A 22,803-nucleotide genomic window follows, 5' to 3' on the forward strand; every position below is an offset into this window, starting at 1 on the left:
TTACACTGCTAAATTCGGGACGGCTAACGCAGATAGCCCTCGTGTAGCTTTGCGCGAAATTCAAAACAAACAAACTGTTGCTTGTGGTAGATAAAATCTTACGACGTCTTCAAATTAAAAGAAGAATTAATGTTGTCTTGTTTATTCTTACAGCGGTGTTTGTTTTAGAAAAACAACAGTATAAACTAGATATTAAAATGCAACATAGACATTTTATTTATAATGAGATTTATTTTTAAATTATTTATTTTATTATTAAATTCTTTTACCTTTATTTTTAATTACAATTTTTCTTTTGACATTGCTACAACTAAATAGCCTTTTAGAAATGAGTTTTTTTTAAATTAGTCAAAAGTAATCTATATCGTATATTGTCACAAAATTTTCTAAAATCAAATTGAATTTAAAATATTGTGTACATACTTTGTACTGTAATGATATATATTTCAAAACCATATTTTTAATCACAACTATCCATTAATCTTTAAACTAAGCCTAAATTAAGTATTTTACAACAAGATGGATACTTAAAGAATTTTACCTGCTATGATGATAATATGATTTTAATCGCCCAGGTGAAAACTCAGGACTGTGGTAGTTAATGTCTCACATAGCAAGTCAATCATTGAATTAGTTGTCCTCTACACGAATAAGCTTAACTTCGAATTTAGTTCTTAAAACCTTACGACTTTTATCTACTGTAAGTACGATTAGAAACCCTGCAAAAGTAATTACGTGTACAATCACCTTCTACTAAAAAAACTTATTTTTCTTTAACCGGTTTCATAAATGCTTAATAGCTTAGAATTTTCTTAACACCTAATAACAATTAATTTTTGAAAAAAAAATTCATTTTAAAACGAGAAAAATTAAACAAACATTAAACGAAAAGTTTAACTTCAATACATAATATTATTAACTAAATTTATAACTGGAATGGTTGGTTTTATATGGAACTGTATCATAACTGTCTTGGAGCAGCTCTTGTTTATCTAGTCACTTTGAGGTGAACATTACTGATGCATTCTTGATGTTAATTGCCTTTCTGAAGGAATCAAAAAACCATCCTCTGCTATGGAATGCTCCCAATACCGTTATAACACCTCCATCAGCTTATATTGTTGAACCTAACAAAATCACGGTCAAGTACCTCACGTGCTTTTCCATATTTTCGCTCCAGTAAAAGGCTGAAACTGACTCATAACCCACATCATACCTTTCCAATAACTCACTGTCCACAGTTTACACACTAAGAACCATGCAAGTACAGTTTTCCAGCTTCCAGCTAAGATTAGCAGTTTTTAGACTAGTTGTTGGCTGCTAAGGAGTTTTGTGCATGATTTGAGATAATCAAATTCTGATCATTATTGAAGTGAATCAGTTGTAACAAGGTCTGATGTCTCTTTCAAGTTACAAGCTTATTCAATCATATCTTCCATCGGTGTATTTTTAGCAGTTGGTGGCCTAAGGTTTTCCTAGTTGAAATGATATTTTCTCTCAAACGCTATTTTGATAGACTTTGATAACAGCTGCCTTTGAAAAGACAATCAAAGAAATAAGTTTCGAACTTTGATAACGACGCTCTTGTTAAACGAGCACTTCCATAATGTCTGTCCCTTTAAAAATTGGAGAGGCCCTTGCCCATACCCATTACGTTTCGACCTAACCATGATAAGATGTCTTTACATTTAAAGAGCTGCAGCAATGACCTCACACATTATTTATATAATTTGTATATGCAAATATATAAAGTGGTAAATCATTGTAAATAAAACAGCGCTTGAACATGTATATGTTAATATCAACAATTCGTTCGTGTAAAACAATATTCTACGTAATGAGTAATGGCAAGAATATCTCAAACATTTAATGGAACAATATAGTAGAGCTCATCTAGTAAGAGCATCGTTATCAGAGCTCAAAGCTCGTTTATTTAGACCTAAATATATATATGTTATAATGTAGAGATGATCTCATTGTATTCCACTGAAAACTTTGGCAAGAGAAACTTTACTATAAGGACAAAAATGCAATGATTAAAATGATGATTCAGACAAAAAAAAAGTAAAATATTTCGACGAAGCCGAAAAGCATATCATCCATCCATGTAGCTATTGTCTTGATCCCTAGGGTATAACCTCTTTCTTGTCTGATTGTGGATCAGGGAATGCTCCTTCTATTTAACATTCTACAGATTTCCTAATTTAGAGTTTTTACGTTATTGAATAGCTTGAAATAAAATAGATGTGTAGAATTAATTTTACCATAATTTTCTTTTAGAATGATATTTATTCTCTGCTTATGTCAAGTTATTTTACAAATTGGAGGTCTTGCATTTTCACTCTCGCAAAACGGCATCTCGGACGTAATCAATTTTGAGATTCCCTGCCCTTGAATAGTTTACAGTAATTAAAAAGTATTGGATTGAAGTTTGATCATTAACTTTTCTACTTAATGGTTTCTCGTGAAATTAAAATTAATAATCGCCTAACGATCTGTGTCCGTATCCCAGGAAAAACCGTCTAAATAGTGTTTGTCTGTACATATTACCTGAGAAACAGCCCTAGTTGATATCATTGAAGTATTTTTTTCAAAATTACGATTAACTATTATTTACAACATCTCAGTTTATTTTCCAGTTTTGTGAAAAATAAATAATATTAAAAAGTCTTAGGATGCTATGTTAATATATTTTCACATGAATGTTAGCTAGTGTCACCTGGTAATGTGTGCATAAATATATTAATCGTAACAGTGGCTATAGAACTATGCGTTTCATGCTCTGTACAGTTTAACGTTAACAAGACCCATTCACCTTGCTGCAGGAAAAACTAACAGCGAAGAGATTACTTTCTAGGCTTACAAGTACAAATGTTAAAAGGTTATTTTGTGTGTATTCTACGAATACCTATGACAAGAAATTACTGGGACAGAAGTATTGTTTATGTTGTATTATTAATGTTAAAAAAATATGACACACTTCGTATTTTATGATATTAACTCTGAAATAAATATTAATGGGATATATATGTATTCTTCTTGAATGTAAGATATCCGTAAAATTATTTTACAGTGACAATTAAATGTCCATATATTGCAGTTAAGAGACGTAGAAAACTAGCATATCAAAATTTGATCATTATTAGAACAATGACGAACCTGCTTCTAGTAGATAATTAGATTGCTATAAATTTTAACTGTTATGAACTATCACTGATAGAACTGATAGTTATATCGTCAAAACGCTCTATTAAACTTTCTTGAACTTGTACTGTTATTGGCTGTAAACATTAATATACACAATTTGCTGGTTTGGTCACTGTAATTTCCTTGTTTTAATTAAAACATGGAAACAAACAACGATAAATTTTCAAACCAGTGGTGGCATATAATATTAATAATTTGTTGGGCTCAATTAATCTTTAAAATCCTTCTCCGTATTTTTATTTTGCCTGTCCAAACAGTTATAAATTACACTAGGAAAAAGTTAGCACATTCCAGAGTTTATCAATCACTGTAAAAATCAACATATTTGATATTTTCAACTGACAACAAAGGCCATTATGTACTCTGGATTGTCTATGTATTAAAAGCAGCTACTATAAGTTCAAGTTCTTACAACAGAGTTCCTTATAGTCACTATAGTTTCTTTTCGTGACTAGCATGCTTTGAGCAGGATACTTTATCTCGGAAACTTTATCGACTATTGCATGAACGAACACAATTGGGAGTGGCACTGGAAGACAGTGTCAAGAGTTTTCTATTATAGAATCATGTACCGGTGTGTGATAACGTGAGGTGGGCAGAACTTCTGCTGTTCGAACAAGACCGCTTGCAGCAACTCATGACTTGAAGAGGCTAACTCTATACTTCGTACGATAATTTCTGGGGGCCACATGTAAACTTAACAAATTACCTGGCACAGAATATCCGGAAAACCCTACATTTTGATGAACAGTTAAATGAACAGGCACTTTATGGAGAGATGGATAAGTTGAAAAGCTAAGGGATAAACACTTTAGTCTCAGGTGAAAAAAATCATGATATCATTTATTTTTTAAGCAGCCTTCGTAGAGAAAGTATTTCTCGTCCTTGATACTTTTTAACTGGTCATTAAATTCCATTTCTGAAACTGTTTACAAATACAGTTCAGAAAAGCGCGTAAACGACACTGTAGAAGAGTAATGAGATGCTAATTAATACATCTCAACATTCATATTTGTTGTATTATTATTCGTCGTGTAATAACAAAGTCAAATATGTTTGTGCCTTCCCTATATTTTGTATTTTATCTACGATAGGTTTAGTTCCCATTGATAAGTTTGATTATTATTTTTCGTGTAATAACAAAGTCAAATATGTTTGTGCCTTCCCTATATTTTGTATTTTATCTACGATAGGTTTAGTTCCCATTGATAAGTTTGATTATTATTTTTCGTGTAATAACAAAGTCAAATATGTTTGTGCCTTCCTTATATTTTGTATTTTATCTACGATAGGTTTTAATTCCCATTGATAAGTTTGATAATTTCCTTATATGGTTTTATAAGACAAACCTTAGAAAATTAAGGGATTCTTTCTTTTTTACTTACAAACCGTTATCGCAATGTCAATGACTACCACGACTAAATAAGCCTTATTATAAAGAAAATATTACTTGGTCTTTGACATACAAGTTTAGAAAATACAGATCTTTGTATATATATCCTGGAGCAACATATGGTAAAATATATACCTTTACATGATAAAGTCATCGTATATCAATAGTGCGTTGCTTATATAGGTCACGATGATCCGTTTCCTTTCGGTCGATGACACTATACATCGTTGCACAGATTTGTTTTTTAATTTCGGAACAGTAAATAATTATCAACATATTTATATGTAATAGTATTTAAATAACAGGAAGAAGAGCAAATTGCACTTTGTAAAAGTAACTTTCAGTAAAAGATATAGGGAATAAGGACTTGTACTTTTCTAGAATATTAAATGAAGAAAACGACAATAGCGTATAATTAAACACACCAGTAGAAAACATATTATGTAACGCAGTGGATGTACAATTAGTTAACAAAACAAGGACAAACTCACTAATAACATTTCACTTCCTAGTAATGTGAATGAGTTAAACCCATTATAATCACATTCATATGTGTATATAATGGTGCTGTACACGAGCCCGCGCTTTCGAAGTGCATTTCATATCTGGCAATCAGTATGAAATTTTCATTTTTAAACTTCAGTACGGATCATACAGTGACATTATGCTAAAAAATAATGTTTCATAATTGATCTTTAGTAGAATGCTTATGCGAAAACTGTTCTTGACCTCTTAAATATACGACCCAGCATGGCCAGGTGGTTAAGGCGCTCGACTCCCAATCTGCAGGTCGCGGGTTCGAATCCCCGTCACACCAAACATGCTCGCACTTTAAGCCGTGGGGGCATTATAACGTTATTCGTTGGTAAAAGAGTAGCCCAAGAGTTGGCGGTGGGTGGTGATGACCTTCCCTCTAGTATTACACTGCTAAATTAGGGACGGCTAGCGCAGATAGCCCTCGTGTAGCTTTACGCGAAATTCAAAAACAAACTTAAATATATCGCAAAGGTTTATTATTATTACATATCTCAAACAGAATATTACCTCTTCACATTTTAATAAAATAGGCAATCAACTATATGAACCTAAGTTTGACGGATATATTTCTGTTAAATAAGACGAGAATTATGGTTATTTTTCCAAGGATTTGTGAGAAATATCGAACAGAAATATCTATAATCCCACATTAAACGTAGAGTAAGAGTTAACATAACAATTGTAATTTTTTTTACGAAACAATACGCAAGTTAGTTGCAAAAATGCAAGAAAATATCCTTGAATTAAGGATTGTTATTTTGCTACAATAACATGATAGAACTAATTAAAGTATAAAACAATTTAATCAAATAAAATTATGGAAATATAGACACGATTAGCGGTTTCTTCCTAAGAAGAAGGTTTCTACACAGTACGAATTGCTATACAGAAGGAGTACCATGACAAAACATCTGAGTCATAATACTCTATCAGCCCTTATATCTGTATAGAAGACGCAAGACAGTCATTCACTTGAAGTCTCCTGACACAGCAGTAATGGACTTTTTGATTGTGCTTTGCTGTAATATGTTCTTATAGAATTTGATCTTCCTACACTAGTAAGCCAGACAAATAAAAATGGAACTTACGGACAATGATCGGCTGAAAATGCCTTCCAGTAAAGTACGGTGAGGCAAAGAAGTTGCGTAGTTTAACAAAGGAACCAGTAAGTTGCGGAAGTTTATTTACACTTTTTTGGAAATGTTGATTAAGTTCGACATATTAGTACTGTAGGCTGTATTTTCTCTGGCGATCATGTTCTTACTTGTTCCCGTGCTTTGTAACAACGGTCCTGCAGCGATGTTTTTATGGATTCAAGTTTCTTTAGAGCACAACCATGTCAATTTCTCTTTTTTTATCTTGAGCAGTTTTTCGTGAACTAACTTCTATGCACATGCTTAAATAGATCAACGTCACAACAGTGCAATGCATCTGCATTGGAATACATAACGGGAATGTATGTTGTCGAATGAAATTATTATGATTTGTGTTTCTTCAGTCATCTTTCTTAAGAGAACTGTCGTGAATTTACTGGTGTTGCCAGATGGTTGTGAATTTTTGGCTTGTAAAGCTTCGTTAACTTCAAGTCCCCGTTTATTATTTTGTTAACAGTACAGTTTCATCACAATATGTTTTTGTGTTGTAGGATTTCCTTTCATAACCGTAACCTCCATTTGCAGATGAAGGCATTGGTCCTGATTATGGTTTTTGAGCGCCTTGCAATTAAACACCCTAGTGTGCACGTTTGTCCACTTCTACGGGGGTTGATCAAGACTTCATTTTTCAGAATGTTGTCTTTTGGTTCACATCGTTTAACAATCTTGTTCTATGAATATTTCTCTTCAGAAAAAGCAGTCAGATATCTTTCCAGCCATAGACCACGTTTTGGGGCATTTTACAGTTCTGGTCGGCGCAGTTTTCGTTTATATGCAGACTAAATGCCTGTTCAGCACGCGACAGTAGGTCCTGAACCAATCCAATATCTTCAGAAAAACTGTAGTTAATTTATATATATGTTTCCATAGTCTGTAAGTGCCTCTTTTAGTAAGGTATGTATTGTTTTGTCATTTTAGTTCACATGTTATAAGAACAGCTATCTTACATTAACCTATAAGTATAATAGATTTAATCAAAACTTTCTTTACGCTCATTATGCCTAATTATTTTATATATATATATTTATTTATATATAATGTTTTCTTTTGATGTCAAATTAAACAAGATTTATGTTTGATCAATCATAATCAGAAAACATTTATAATTTACTTGCCTGATTATTTTTATACTTTATACTAATAAATATACGCAGAATATTTGGTTTTTAATGTTCAACATAATCTTAAGAATTTTTGTTTAATTTTCATCCTTGTCTGTTCCCATTATGAAACGACCTGATAGAAACAATTATCACATTTTCATTATAATTTTATATTTGGAATCTTACTTAGCCGTTTCTGAAAACTAATTAGAAAACTAACGAAAGCCTAATATACAAAAATTATTATAATTTTTTTTTAAAAAAGGGAGAATAGGGCTCTTCAAAAAATTACAGAAACAATATAAGTAGCTTTTTGCAATTGCATTTTCACTTTAAGTTAACTATATTGTTTCTCTAATTTTCTGAAGATCCCTATTCCCCCCTTTCTAAATTAACAATTTTTAATAATCTTCTTTCTTTAGTTTTTTTTATGTCCGTCATGGACATACTCTGTATAATAGCAATACTCTCCTATTTGAAACATTTTAGTTTAATGAAATACGTATTGGTGTATGATGCCCTCTCGGAAAACATTGACAACCTTTGGATTGGCTTCATGCAGATTGGATGGCTATAACTGCCACAATGTTATAATTGATAGTCGTACTACACATATGATCACTATGAGACATGGTGACCAACATATCACATGTTATGTATATGATTGTAAAATATATATAGCTACTACATGTATACCCTGTAGCTATATGCGAGTCTGTAAACACTTGATTGAAGGAACCAACTATACTGGAATAGTGCATGGACTGGGTTTTGTAACCGCATGAGTATTATACATGCATGTTGGCTAGTATTTATATCTATCTATCTAGCTATCTATATATATATATATACATGCAGGCTTTGTAGTTTTTTTCAAGTTCTAGAGCCGTATATGTAGATAACCACATTAATATTTTAAGTTTAATAGATGCATGCATACATATTTAATGCCAGTTTATGACAATGTGTCATTGTATAATATAATATATATATACAAATAAGAATTTTTAATATTTCTTATAGTTGTTATATTCCCCCCTTCCTCTTCCTCCTCTCTACTGACCATACTAAGGCCGGTCACGGTTTTACTGCAGCTGGCCATATTTCCCCTTAGAGTAACATTCTTCACACTCTACAAGGTTGAAAACGTGTTTATTAACAATTATGAATTAATTATATTAATATACCTTCCCTCTTCCATTTCTGATGAAGTTTGGGTCATTACACTGTGTCGATCCATACATTTTGGTGGGCCGTTGCTGCTGCATACTTTATCTAAAACTAATTATTTTCTAAATAAAATATATAGCTACAAAATATCTGCCTCACTTTCGTCTAGAACCGACATCATTTTCGCCATCTCTTGTTTGTACAATTCTTGCCACTCCTGGCTACTCTATTTGCAGTATCTATAAAATTCGCAATCACACAGCGTTGACTATAATTTGACACTTACCATCAGACATCACCATGATTGCCGATCCGATGCTCGAAACTTAGCTTAGTACTATCTTTTAAACTGCGACTTCTGTTGTGAGAGACAGCCGAAACGTTTGTGTAACATGGCCGAAGTCGATCATACAGTAGTATAAAAAAACTGTGATCCTGTCAGCAACGTCATGTCCGAAAGGGCAGGAACCTTATATATAAATAAATGATATGCGACATCAATACAGCTGCAACAATAAGTTAATAATCGCTATGGCACACGAGTCATGCCTGCCATATAAACATTAAATTGCAACCACGGCCTGCACACAGCTATATACGTATGCATTTAGTGACCAAGAGGCTCCATATAAACCACAGACTACATTAAAAGAACTGGGCTTCAACAACGGTTATACAGCTGCTGTTATTTGCTAGGTATTCAAATAAACTTAAAACTACGCTACACAATTTGCAATGATGCATTTAGTAATATTACCTAGGTTTTATTACAATACTCGCAACCATTTTTGGTGTAGGCTAGTGGAACAATATTAAATGATAATAAAGAAGAACAAATGGGCGATCACTATTATGAACCATTACCGTAGTTCACGATTCATTCGTTGTTTATTATGCTTATGTAGTATGACCAGTCTCGTAACTAATGAAGAATTCACTTTGTTTTATACTTAGTCTCTTAACATCTTAATTTTTTCTATATTATTTTCCTGATTATTGATCGATAATGGTTTCATAGGAGTATATATTTAGATTCCAAAGGTATATATTCTTTACATGTTTTATAGTTGTTGACAAAACAAGCGTTAAGCTAGAGCGGCTGACAAAATCTTATTCTCACGTAAAGAATTTTCTCCATTCCCATAATTCACGAGTATTTTTTTAAGCTGGTGCAATCAAAAACAAAACTACTTATGCGAATCTCTTTCCTTTCAATTCATTTATACAGTCTCCCAGGAGTCGCAAATGCTGACTTCGTTACAGCAATATTTTCGGTTTAATTGTATATTGTCAAGTCCTATACATAGTTACTCAACTTATTTGTAATAACATGAGCAATAATTTACGAAAAGTTTAAAGTTGATGCTTCTAGTGCTACAAATTAACTTTAGCGCCACATGCTAAAACCTCTTAAAACGTGTCAATGTTCTACACTTAACGTATAAGAGCATACCATTTGCATATATTTTCTGTATATCACTGCTATCACTACATACTTTATTGGGTTTAGTAGTTCAAGTCGCTAGACGCTCCATCCACAAACTTGATAAACACGCCTTTAAGTTAAGTGACGTAGACACTTAAGAAATTAGACAAACAACGCTTCGTGGTTGTAGTGTATAAAAATTTTTACGAGAATGTTACTGAGAATTCTACATTCATAACTCTTCCATTAAACGTGATGTAATAGAACATTTAGAATATTAATTTCGAAGTACAAACATTTTTACAAAATAAGCAAACATATGGAATTTAATAGTATTATTTGACTTAGTATTCGTTTGTATAATATGAGATAAAAAGAAACTCTAATCCTATCTGAATCAAAAGGAGGCTTATTTTAAAAGGAGAATTGGAAAGAACCAGATTAATTAATGCCGTGACGTCACCAGCGGGTTAACACAACTACATTTAATAGAAGAATCTGACAATGAGTATGTGCTTGATCTCACTTGGGTTGACTGTGGATATAAGTATGATTATTCTTGTATAAAGGACTCCGAAAAGTAAGAATCAGAAATAAACAATCAGATTGCATTGTTGTTAATTAAACTAACTTAAGACAGAAAGGGGAAAAATAAGATATTTGTCGTTGAAAAGTGTATATATATATATAATAAATGAATGCAATACACCTGTTAAAACACGATATTATGTACGATGATAAATATGTATATATGTATAACAAATGTATGCAATATACCTGTAAAAACACGACATTATGTACGATGATATATATATATATATATATATAAGAAATGAATTCAATAAACCTGTAAAAACACGATATTATATACGATGATAAATATATGTAAAACAAATGAACTCAATAAACTTGTAAAAACACGATATTATGTACGATGATATATATATATAAAACAAATGAACTCAATAAACTTGTAAAAACACGATATTATATACGATGATAAATATATATATAAAACAAATGAACTCAATAAACTTGTAAAAACACGATATTATGTACGATGATATACACACATATATATATATAAGAAATTAATTCAATACACCTGTAAAAACACGATATTATGTACGATGATATATATATATATATATAAAGTAAATTGATCCACCCACACGATGTGTAAGGTACTTGGTCACAATCTATCATGACATCGTTTGTTCGTAGAGCATATAGTTCAATTCGAAGTTGATATCTTTAAAGACGTCAAATGTTAAATATTGTTACTTCTGTTTGTCAATATCAAGTGATATAAGCTTATTTTAAACTTTCTATTGCAGTATTTCTTTCTTTTTTTATCTTTGGAATTTCATGATTCTTGTAATTGACCTCATATCCTTTACGAAATTTTTAGTCATAAAAATGGCTGCGTCTTTATTCAACATAATGTTATTCTTATTCTTTAATTATGTTTTTTTATAACAAATACTCAACCATCTTGATAATTAGTGCATTTTGCGATATTACAGTGCTTCTTTGATTTGATAAAAGATTTGCCAAGAAACGTTTTTGGGTGATGTGGGTAAGCAAGGTATCTTCAATCTTTGTGATATAATACTACTCTGATATATGAATGATTAAATGAGAAAATGGCTACCAACTGCTTTCCACAGATAGCAGAACTTTACAGAAAGGGTTTCAATGAAAAAGGCTAAGTAACAATGTTTCAGAGATCTTCTGTTTTTCGACCTCAGAGCTTGCAATGTATTACGAAAAGCTTAATATATGGATTTTTATCACGCAACTTCCATTGAATTTGAACATGTGACCTATTTCTAATCTTACAGATTGTGTAATGATTAACTTACGAAACTGTAGGTTTTAACATTCTGATTAAGCAAAGATTTTTTAGTCAGCACTTCCAACAAGTTAAAATGACTTGAATAATTTGTAAGCACATGATAGGCTGTGGTTTATGGGTTTTAATAAATTCAAAGCAAAAAATAAAAATAAATATCATAAACAAAAGACAGCGTGGAATCACATAAGGATTTAAGACATGTACGAATTCTACTAAAATATAAGACAGGTTAAGGTTCGACAAAAGAAAACCTATAGACATATTATTTTCACCTCCTAGCTGTTATCTTGTAACAATCTAATTTATACATAAGTTGTTTGGACTCAGTCTATTTGTACTCGTCTACCAATTTATAATGTATAACACTGATAACCTTACTTGTACTCGTTTACCAATTTATAATGTATAACACTGATAACCTTACTTGTACTCGTTTACCAATTTATAATGTATAACACTGATAACCTTACTTGTACTCGTCTACCGGTTATCAGTGTTATACATTATAAATTTTACTTGTAGTCGTCTACCAATTTATAATGTATAGCACTGATAACCTATGCTTTTTTCGTTTAATTAATACATGATTAATTATTTTAAGACTTTCCCGTTTCTTGTCGATACATGACTGGAATGTTTTAATTTTTTCAGGTGTATTCATCTTTTCATAATATTTATCAGTTAAAATCAGTTCAATCTCTGGCAGTGTACGGTGTACATATTATCTATTGTAAAACAGACTCTTTCTAGTGTTATTGAACTTGTCCATAGTATCGTGCATATACTTATTGACACGAAGTTTTCCCTGGTAACACCGTGTAGACCGTTTATGTTGATTCACGATAATATGTGCGGAGTTTTTTTCATTTTGAGGTATTCAAAGGAAACATATATAATGGGTGTTCCTAGTAAATCTATTCCTACGTATCTATTCATGCTAAGCTTATCCAGGGTAGCAAGAATTGTCTATTCTTACTGTTTTTATGTTTCTATTCGTGCTAAGCTTGTCCTGTTTAACCAACACTGTTTGTTCCTACTAGTCTTGTCAAAAGTAACATGTACCGTATATACTCCAATCTATGATAACATGCACTGTGTTTGTTCCTACTAGGTCTAGCCACCGTTGCATCTCTGCGTTTAGATGGTGACATGTTTGATGTTCCGTCACCGATAAGGGCCGGACAGTCTGTGGAACTAACGTGCTCCTACAAATTAGACGGCGATTCATTATATTCTGTCAAATGGTACAAGGATAATATTGAATTCTACCGATATGTTCCCAAAGACTGGCCTCCTGGCCAATTTCTTCCTTTAAGAGGTGTTCGAGTTGAGGTAAGTTAGTCAACTAATACGTTAGGATTGCTCTTTCCTTGTAAAAATATCGAAAGTTGAAGTTTAAATAAATATAATTTCAGTCCGATATTAAAATATAGACCCTATGTAACAAAATATGAACCATCTCCAGATTTAGAATAAAAAATAAATATACCCAACAGAGTCACACGAAATCCATTAATGGGTTAGACCTAAGACCTAGTAAGCGACAAGTGAGTTATTATAAGCATTATACAAATATAACTTTGCTTTATAAACTGATTTTTTTTCTGCCGTACATAACGTATAATAACGTCGTAAATTTCGTTGTTTTTGAAGTTGCATATTTACAGAGTGTTGAGTACCTCATACTAAAACAATTTGAAATACGCAAATCAGACAGACACGTGAGAACCACAGTCAATATAGACTCGCGGTGGAATGACATGTATCACAAGTACTATTTCATATTGCTTGGCGAATCGCAGGTGGTGTGTTGCCACCAACAACTGATCGCTTTTGGGACGGATATGATACAAAATATTCATGAACGGGAATTTAGATTTTCCAAGACAGGTATATTCCTTGTACTTAATAGCATTGGAAATCAAAATAATTCGTATCATCTTGGGATAACGGGACTATCCAGAAAGATATTTACACCGAGTCATTTCACACAGCTGAGGCAAGCAAAGTGCGGTGACGTGTAACAGTTCACAAAGGCTAACGGCAAAAGTCGTCCACGTGTCTTAGGCAACAGCACGCATCGTAATTAATAAGGAACTCCGTCATGAAAAATTACACAAGTCACGTGTATTCAAGTTTCTTCTTCAGCATATAGGTTCAGCCTTTGCATATCTCAAGCTGCTTAATAATATAATATGTATTCCTGCTATTCCATTCAAAGGCAAGTCGCCTATTCATTTCTGTGTAATCAGAATGTTGAAATGGACGCTGAAAAACTATTGACCTTGTACACTCGATGGAATATGGAAATCAAGCAGTAAGTAGTTATGTGATTTGAGCACGACAGCCTTATGACGGAGCTTTTTGAAATGGAAACACGGTCGACAGATAGAACACAACCATACATTGCGACATGGACTGTAATGACATGATAAGGCTCCACAATTTTTATATATCATTCTCAGCTTCTTCATTCTTTAATTTACATAGCATTCAAAGTCACGAAACTTTGATTTTTCACTATGTCCATTGAGCAAAGAAAGCTCTTCGGTAAACGGTAGAATTATTTTTAGAACTGGACTTACTTTTGCATAGTTATTTATCACTTGCAATGAATAAAAAAATGTCTAGTCCTATACTTTCAAAGTTTTTTGACGGTAACTCAATTATATGTATAAGTTATCAAAATTTCTGCAACGTTTTTATGTTGTAGATTCATTGTATTTTTTTAGATGAATGCAATAAAAAACTAGCATGCGAAGGTGAATTCCAGAAAACAAAATATTCTAGAAATCTCATTCAAGTTTGTTCCTGATTTTGTCTGTTTAAATCAACATTAGTCAGGATTATATTTTGTCATACCATTAATTATGAATTATCGTTGTCCTGATTTTGTCCGATTAAATCAACATTAGTCAGGATTATTAATTATGAATTATGGTTGTGTTTTTGGCATGTTTCCTTTTTTTCACTGTTGTTGTTGTTTGTTATTAAGCAAACAGCTACACAAAGGGCTATCTGTGCTCTGCCCACCACGGGTATCGGAAACCGGTTTCTAGCAGTATAAGTCCGCAAACATGTGCTGTGCCACTAAGGGGGGGAGGGGCTTTTATTCACCGTATTAGCCGAAAATACGTTATATTTCTATGAATAGTGAAGTTACTTTAAAACCCATGTTCTTTTATTGCTATATTTAGAAACCTGAAGATTGTATGTTTTTCAATTGCACAATTATGCAATTGTTAGAATTTTTATTTCAGAAGCAGAACCCATTTCAAAATAATTCTTTAAGATTTATTTTGCTAATTTTAACTATATTGATGAAACTTATTCATTTGAAAATATAAACAAATTAAAAGCCGCATTTGTAGTTACACAACCTTTGTTTTATTTTATTTTTAATTGTTATTGTCAGATACATACAACTGTTTAATTTCAATGCGAGTGTTAAATTTAGTTACTTTTAGAAGGGATAGTTTGTTTGTTTGTTTAGCGCAGGTTTGTTTAGGTAACTGTGTATGAATAATACGTTGAGTAGTTCAGTTGTTGAGAATTTTCGTTTGTTGTATTATCGCGTCATGTTACTAGAAACCTCTAAGTTTTTCTCGTTGTTTTGATTGAGTATTATTGCATCATTATAACTCGTAATGTCTAGAACGTTCTAGGCCTCGGTTGGGCTATAAATACGCGAACAAAATGTAGTTCAAGGCAGACATAGCGAGTTAGATAGATATAGTCTGAATTACTGTGAGTATAGCCATAAAGGACGCATAGTGGCGATTTCTAAATATAATTTGTCACAGATTGTACTGTAATAACAGAGTAGAGAAGAAATAATTTGTTTTGTCAATTGTGTTCTAACGTAAGTGAACCAACTTGTGTAGCCTTTGACAAGACAGTGACGATTAGTTAAAGCTCTGGACACAACTGTGGTAACCAACTGTATAACGAACATTTATATATACGTTTGACTTGTTTTTATAGATTATTTTAAAACAAATGGACTGAGTACTGTGTTTTATTTATTGTTCGATAAGTCACAAATATCTACTGTAAAGAATTCGGCCCATATATATAGATAAAAACCTGACAATTATATAATATATTCAGCTTATATTGAAACAAAACAGTTTTGATCTTTTTGATAGACAAATTACATAAATAATTACTGGCTGAATTTATTATTGAAATATTCACAGAGAGAGAAACTTTCTGCAATACCAACACATCATATTCTTATTTAAAACAACATTTACAAACGTTCTGACACATCAACACGATATATTCGTATTCTGAACAGCATTGACAACATCAATTAAATAGGTACAAAGTTGAAATGCTGACCACTCTATTCCAAATTTTGCTTTCCAGTGTTTATTGTAATTCTTTCACAAAACGGAGCTTTCATGTATTACTCATTTATCTTAGGTTGCTTGAATGGGAAATTGTAGTAGAATTTTCCCACACACAATTCGTATTTCCTGTAGAGAGAAGAAAAAAAGTGGGTTTGTAGATTTGTTCGCGTTAGGCTATCAAAGCTAAATGAACGAGAAGTCCAATATGTCGAAGAAGGGTAAGATATCAAATAACATGTTATATCGCGTGTGTTTGGTCAAAGGAAATATCGAAGCAACTGAATCTGATATTTCGAAAGTAAATGTTATATACTTTTCAAAAACAATTGTACGCTACTTGATAGACGCTTGAACGTCCCTCATTTCGGTGATGATCGCGATGGAATTATCACTTGATAATTTATCTCATCACACATACGTGCAACCAAACCTTAAAACACACCCAAATCATGCTTCAATTACTCATTAATAAAAGTCGTAGACAGTCCGAACCTTTTATAATGGCATATACTAAATGTTATCAGCTTTATATAAGAAATTTCTTCTGTAATTTCTAAATACAATTCCAAAATAAAAAATGCAGTTAAAAAATAACTAAATGTTCAAATAATTTTTTACTCGTCCATTTTTTATGAATTAGTTAGTTAGTTAGATTAGTACAAAGCCAGATTGAGCTATCTGCTATGTCCTGCGGGGAATCAAACCCCGGATTTGAGCGTAACAATACGTCAACTTACCGCTGACCCACCGGTGGACGCAGAATTTATGAAAGGGTGTAAAAACATCTAATACAAAGAACTTTGCAATAATTGGTGTAATGTTAGTTACATAAAAATATAATGTATCTCATTAATCCTTGTAAAGTATATATTAGAAAAAAAACGTAATTTATCATATTTCTAAGATTTATTCATTTTCATTCTCATTGAGAGTGTTAAACATGCTCCACCCTGAGAAAGTGTTTATTTTAAGTTTTAATACAAATATTAATACAAAGGCATGAAATGGAATTATATTGCTATAAAAGTTAATATTTTCTATTCTGTACTCATAATTCAAAAGCTATTTAATTTTTATTTGATATAACTATAAATTATACAACGACATGAACGTAAATTGTAAAACTTTCCAACTTTCGACGGTGCTGTCAGTGCTAACTAATCTTTCCTTTTCAGAAGTGATCGCAATAGTACACTATAGCTGCCCTGTTTAAGTTTCATCTGCTTTGCTGCGTGCGCTTTCATGCGAAAAGGAAGGAAATTAAGTTATATTTTTCCATTATAACACATCATTTTCCGTCCTCTCATAGATGTTTTCTAATTCAATAGTTTACATTCCTTCTCCTACCTGCACCTTCTGAGATATCTTCATTAATGCTTAATGTGTTTCCAACTGTTATTAAAAAAAAAATAATGGCGTAATTCATTAGCAGGCTCGTGGTCTTCAATGCTTATCTGTGGTGACAAAATGTTTGAAATTCAAGTATGATTGCAAAATATGTAAATGAATCAGTTCCTCTGCAATAAATAACGACGGGCAAATTCCATTATTCGATTATAGTACCCCAAAAGTTGGCGGTGGGTGCTGTTGGCAAACTACCTTACTATAGTCTATCAGCTCAAAATTATTGAACATGTACTTTATTATTATTATGTATCGGAGACTAAAAACATTTGTTTTTCAAAGAAAATATATTGTATTAATACATCTCAAAGTCATACTTATTCAACCTGCTTGGCGTTTTAGCATGAGATATCTTAATCTCAGCGCCTTTAACTTTTTGGCTTAATAAGCATAAGTATAATCTTCGTATCTGGTATTTTCTTACATTACGCTTTACATGGACATTTTTTTTTCGCTAAATTCCACCTTTTCTCAGTTGCTACTCAAGCGAATGTATTGGTTCATAAGTAAATCTTTGTTGTTGTTGTTGATATTGTTCAGAATTCTCCTTATATTATCAAATACACAGGCAAATAGCATAAAAACACTGAGACACGCTTATCCTGCCATGTTCGATAATATAGGGAGTCTCCTCAAAAGGCGCAGGTAATAACTTTAAGATTAGTAACAATGTTGTCGAAAAGATGGCAGTACCATCAGTATCTTTAATTTTTTTTTTGTTATTTTGTTAATTTAGAACATACACATAAAAATTATGAAGCTTTCCACCCTTCAAAGCAACTGTTAAAATAAGTCCTTCGTTTGCTATAGACAAGCTTCATGTAAAAATAATAATAACCAGATTATGATAAAAATAAAGCTTTCTGTTGTGGAAAATTGTAATTTAAAACAAAACGTAGTGATATCATGTTGATACAAGTTCCTGTTTCAATAAAAGGGAAGGATCCAAGTTAGCCCCAGTTGCTCGTTCTTTAAACTTGTCAATTCACATATTTGGCCCCAATTGGCCCTTGTTTAAACTTGTCAATTCACATATCTACATATTTATACATCTTCATAAAATTAAACTTTTTTTTTCTAGATCGTGTTTACATTTTATGTAACTTGACTTTCTTTTTGTGGATATCATATCTTTATATGTCTGGTCCCATTAATCCATATTATAGTTTTTCCACATGTAAAGTGTTTTCGTCAAATTGAAATTACTGAAGTTTGCGAGTTCTAAAACTATTAATACCTTTTTTGTTTTTAAATCAAACCAAAACGAATTTAGCGAACAGTATTATTACATTATGTCAGTCAGTACAGTTAATCAGGCTATCATAGTATATTAGTAAAAAGCAAACAAAACACTTTTAAGCTAGTTAGAAAATACTTATCTTAGTAATAATGTCTGTTCTGAGTAATATTTAATATTCTTGATCAAATTAGTTTAAAACAGATAACAGTTGTTACATCAAAGTTGTAATTAATTATAAAGTAACGATAACAATAACAACTGTCAAGCCTAATTACTCTGTTTCCAGGTCATTAATCAAAAGTTTAATACCTTTCTTATCACTATAGTTGTCCAAGTCTGGAGAAGATAAAGTATATTTGAACGACATAGACCTCGATTCCGAAGGCCGGTATAGGTGTGAGGTATCAGCAGAAGCGCCCTCTTTCCAAACGGTTGAGGCTAGCAAGGATATGAAGGTACTTGGTAGGTTGTTCTCCATATTTGTACACAATATCTAACTTTTTTATTAATAGAATTATTATTACATTTCATCATACCAAGTTGAAAGTAAACGATGAAATCAAATTTCAGGTGTGCAGAAGAACTAAATATCACAAGTCATTGTTGAGGGATTATTGTTGTTATTCTATATAACATTTTCTATACATTCGGGTTCCCTTGATCCAGTAAGCTTTTTTTAAAGTTTCAACCAGATTGAAAGAGATAATCTAGCCAAAGATTAAACACTTAGCTCCACTCGAAAGGTCAACTTCTTTAACTACAGAAAACAGTGTAAAGAATTATAGTAATTAGGTTAGCTATTATTAATTACTATTTTGATATAATGAACAAATATATTCCTTTGCAGGAAAAACAATAACGTGCTAACTGGATCAGTCTTGTGCAAGTAAACATCTTTGTACAGAGAAGGGGATAATTTTTACTTCGATCAGTCGTAGACAAGAAATCCCCTTTACACGTTAAGTTAGCAAAAGAAGAGATAGCTTTGTTTACACTATTCGCTAGCGTTCAAGAGAACAAACAAACTAGTCGCTAGTTTCCAACTAAACGTTTTTTTTCTTTTTTACACTAAGTTAGTGGAGAAACGGAGAACGTTTACCTGTATCAGTCGTAGACAAGAACGCGCCTTTAGACATAAAGTTGGCAGAGAAAGAGATAAATTTCTTTCAAAGATAAATTGTAAGGAAGTAAGCTTCTTTGCACACTAAGTCGGTAGAAATGGAGTAATGTTTATCTGGACCAAACGTGGCTGAGTAAGGTCCGTTGGCCGCCTATAGTTAGTAAGGATGTTTAGCATGGTCAATCCTGCGCGAGTAAGCTCCTTTACAGACTTAGTTGACAAAGAAAGATATCAAGTTTGTCTTGGTCAGTCACAAGGAAGTAAACCATTTTATGCACTCAAATGGCAAAGAAAAGAATATCTCGTACATGAAACAGTCGTGGACACTCTTTGAACTCCCAGGTGGCATAGAACCAAATATTTGAATATCACGAGAAAGTAAAGTTTGAGCCCTTTTTGTATTTCGTGTGTTTGTTTTAATATTAAGTTTTTACAAACAGCAAATGTGAAAATGTGTTTTAGGTGACTGATGAAAATATCGTGTTTCATCCTACAATACTATACTCTCACATGTTGTAATATTGTGGTAAAACCAAGTAAACACCAATGAGAGGATCTATATCAGGCAGGATTTCCATTGATCTGTTCGCTAGTCTTCTACGAAAAATTATAAAGTTTTCACTTTTACTATTATGGATCAATTTTAAAAGTAATAGTTTCACATTTGCTATTATGTTATTTATATCTTACGATAAACTCTGTTTTTAATGCGCTGCATCGTCGATAGGGATGGGATTTTAGAATAGCGTGTTGGCTTTAGTTATTGTAAGTATATGGCTGTTAATCAATCAGCATGTATAATTGTTTCTTTAATGTATTAGTCTGCGTTCAAAAACATAACCCAAGTTTTATGCACGTTCATTTGTTTTAATTAGTTCTTTTAAAAGCGTGTGTTTAGTTTAATTCGTGTATAAATACAGTTTCATTGAAAGCTCTTTTGTTAACACATAAGATACCTTTTAGCAACAAAAAAAAGATATGTGAGTATTTGTCCTTTCAATTCATTTTTCTTTAACACGTTTATTGTTTTGTTTGTTTATTAATTCATCTCTACAAATTCGCATTCTCAGTGGGCGATTCTTACCATACTTAAAAGTCTGACGCTAGCGAAGCCTTTAAAACGAGTTTACTTCTGAAGCTGATATGTCGTGCATGATTAGTTTAAAAAGCTAATGCACTCTGAAAAGTATGCATTTCAACTGCAACAAATAACTAGGTTACCCTTTAATTCAAAACTAAGATTCTAATAAAAATATAGTGAAAGCTTTATTGGCCACAGTAAGGTAGAGATATCATTATTTTTACATCGATTTTAACATGTATATATCATCAATTTTAATTATATGCATATATCTTACTTTGAAGCACATTTAATGTTAATTGCAAGAAAATTATGCAATGTTCGTGTTTTCAATTTCAATTCTTCTCTAGAGGGAATTAAATATTAATGTTTTTAACCCCAAATGATAAAGTATATAAATAAAACGTAACAAGGAAATGTTTTGAAGTTATTTCAAAAACGATTAATAATGGAAGTTACGTCGTAAAGGAGTTTTTATCTCATTCAACGTGTAAATAACTTTAAATTAGTCCAAAAATCGATGAAATACTTTTGGATTTTTTTTAATACAAATGAGATCAGAGAAACTGTATCGTATTTCAGCAAAACCAAATACATGTATAAAAGGAGGAACCAATTTAATTAGATACTAAGCCTAACGTATTTGGTCACTAAATAATGAGGAATAAAGTTTCATGCTCTTTTTTTCTACTTCTGTATACAAATGTATAATAAGTCACTGATTCTGTACAATGTTTATTTAAGTTTATATGTTGGATTAAGTATTTATATTTAATAAACCTTATCATTATTATTTTTAATTTTCATCGTTGTTTCTGAAGAGCTAATTACTTTTCAAATTTAAACTGCGACATACAACATCGTGGAACAAGCAGAAAATAACAACAACAAATAAAACTCTATAGTCCTTTCGATAGAAGGACTGGTCATCATCTTTTTCGAGTTGGTCACTACTTGTATTTTTCTATTGCTCTATTATTTAAATGACACATTATTAAATCCATTCAAAAATCGACGACAGAGCTTCAATCTAATGTAATAAAAAAGTGATAAATGTTTTACAACCAAGAACACATACAAAAACACCAAATTCCTGTTACTAACTATGCCTGACAAACACTCACCATATTGTTTTACAACTAGCCAGCAATAGCTTCGTCTAATGGTGATTTTATATCATTAGCTAAACAGGTTTATTCACACATTTGAATTTGGTGTTTAATGTGTTGTTAAATTTGACTTTAGAATATCACGGATTATGTTACGTAGGTGTGATATTCACTTAAATTCCCTTTCTCCAAGCCGTCATATCTCACTGTGTCTCCTTTTTATCTGTTTATACTTATCTTTGATCTTAATTTTCATCTCGGCTTCCAAGTAGTTAGCTTTCACCTGGCCACCACTGATCCCCACGTGAACAGGTCCCCGGCTTCGTTTTCTTTACTATTACTTAAGTCCTTTAGCTTTTCTTGAACTATTACTTTTAAGGAATTTTTCAATTCTTATTACTTTTAGTAATTGCTTAAGATATATTTCTAGAAACACATTTGATACGTTCTCTTTGTTGTTTAACATAAACCTCCGCATACTGAAATCGGAAAGGTATAGTAATGATATAAAAATAATTTAGAATGAACTTATGTACTGTACATTTTCTTAGGAAACTCTGATGTACTAACAACGTTTGGTTTCTAGAAGTTGTTCCAAAAATATTACTCAATATTTTTAAAACACAAAATAATTTTGTTTTTGAAT

The 22,803-nt window shown here is 31.8% G+C and overlaps 1 protein-coding gene across 2 annotated transcripts in view; it reads left to right on the forward strand.

Annotated features, from left to right (window-relative positions):
• LOC106457849 (cell adhesion molecule 1-like) overlaps positions 1-22,803 on the forward strand; it is a 63,935-nt gene that overhangs the window by 37,134 nt on the left and 3,998 nt on the right. For both annotated transcript variants that reach the window (XM_022384106.1, XM_022384112.1), the window contains exons 3-4: positions 12,960-13,180; positions 19,174-19,309. In XM_022384106.1, the coding sequence (XP_022239814.1) occupies positions 12,960-13,180; positions 19,174-19,309 (357 nt within the window). The remainder of the gene's footprint in view (positions 1-12,959; positions 13,181-19,173; positions 19,310-22,803) is intronic.

This window comes from Limulus polyphemus, unplaced genomic scaffold (assembly GCF_000517525.1).
Source record: "Limulus polyphemus unplaced genomic scaffold, Limulus_polyphemus-2.1.2 Scaffold19, whole genome shotgun sequence".
Taxonomy (NCBI): domain Eukaryota; kingdom Metazoa; phylum Arthropoda; class Merostomata; order Xiphosura; family Limulidae; genus Limulus; species Limulus polyphemus.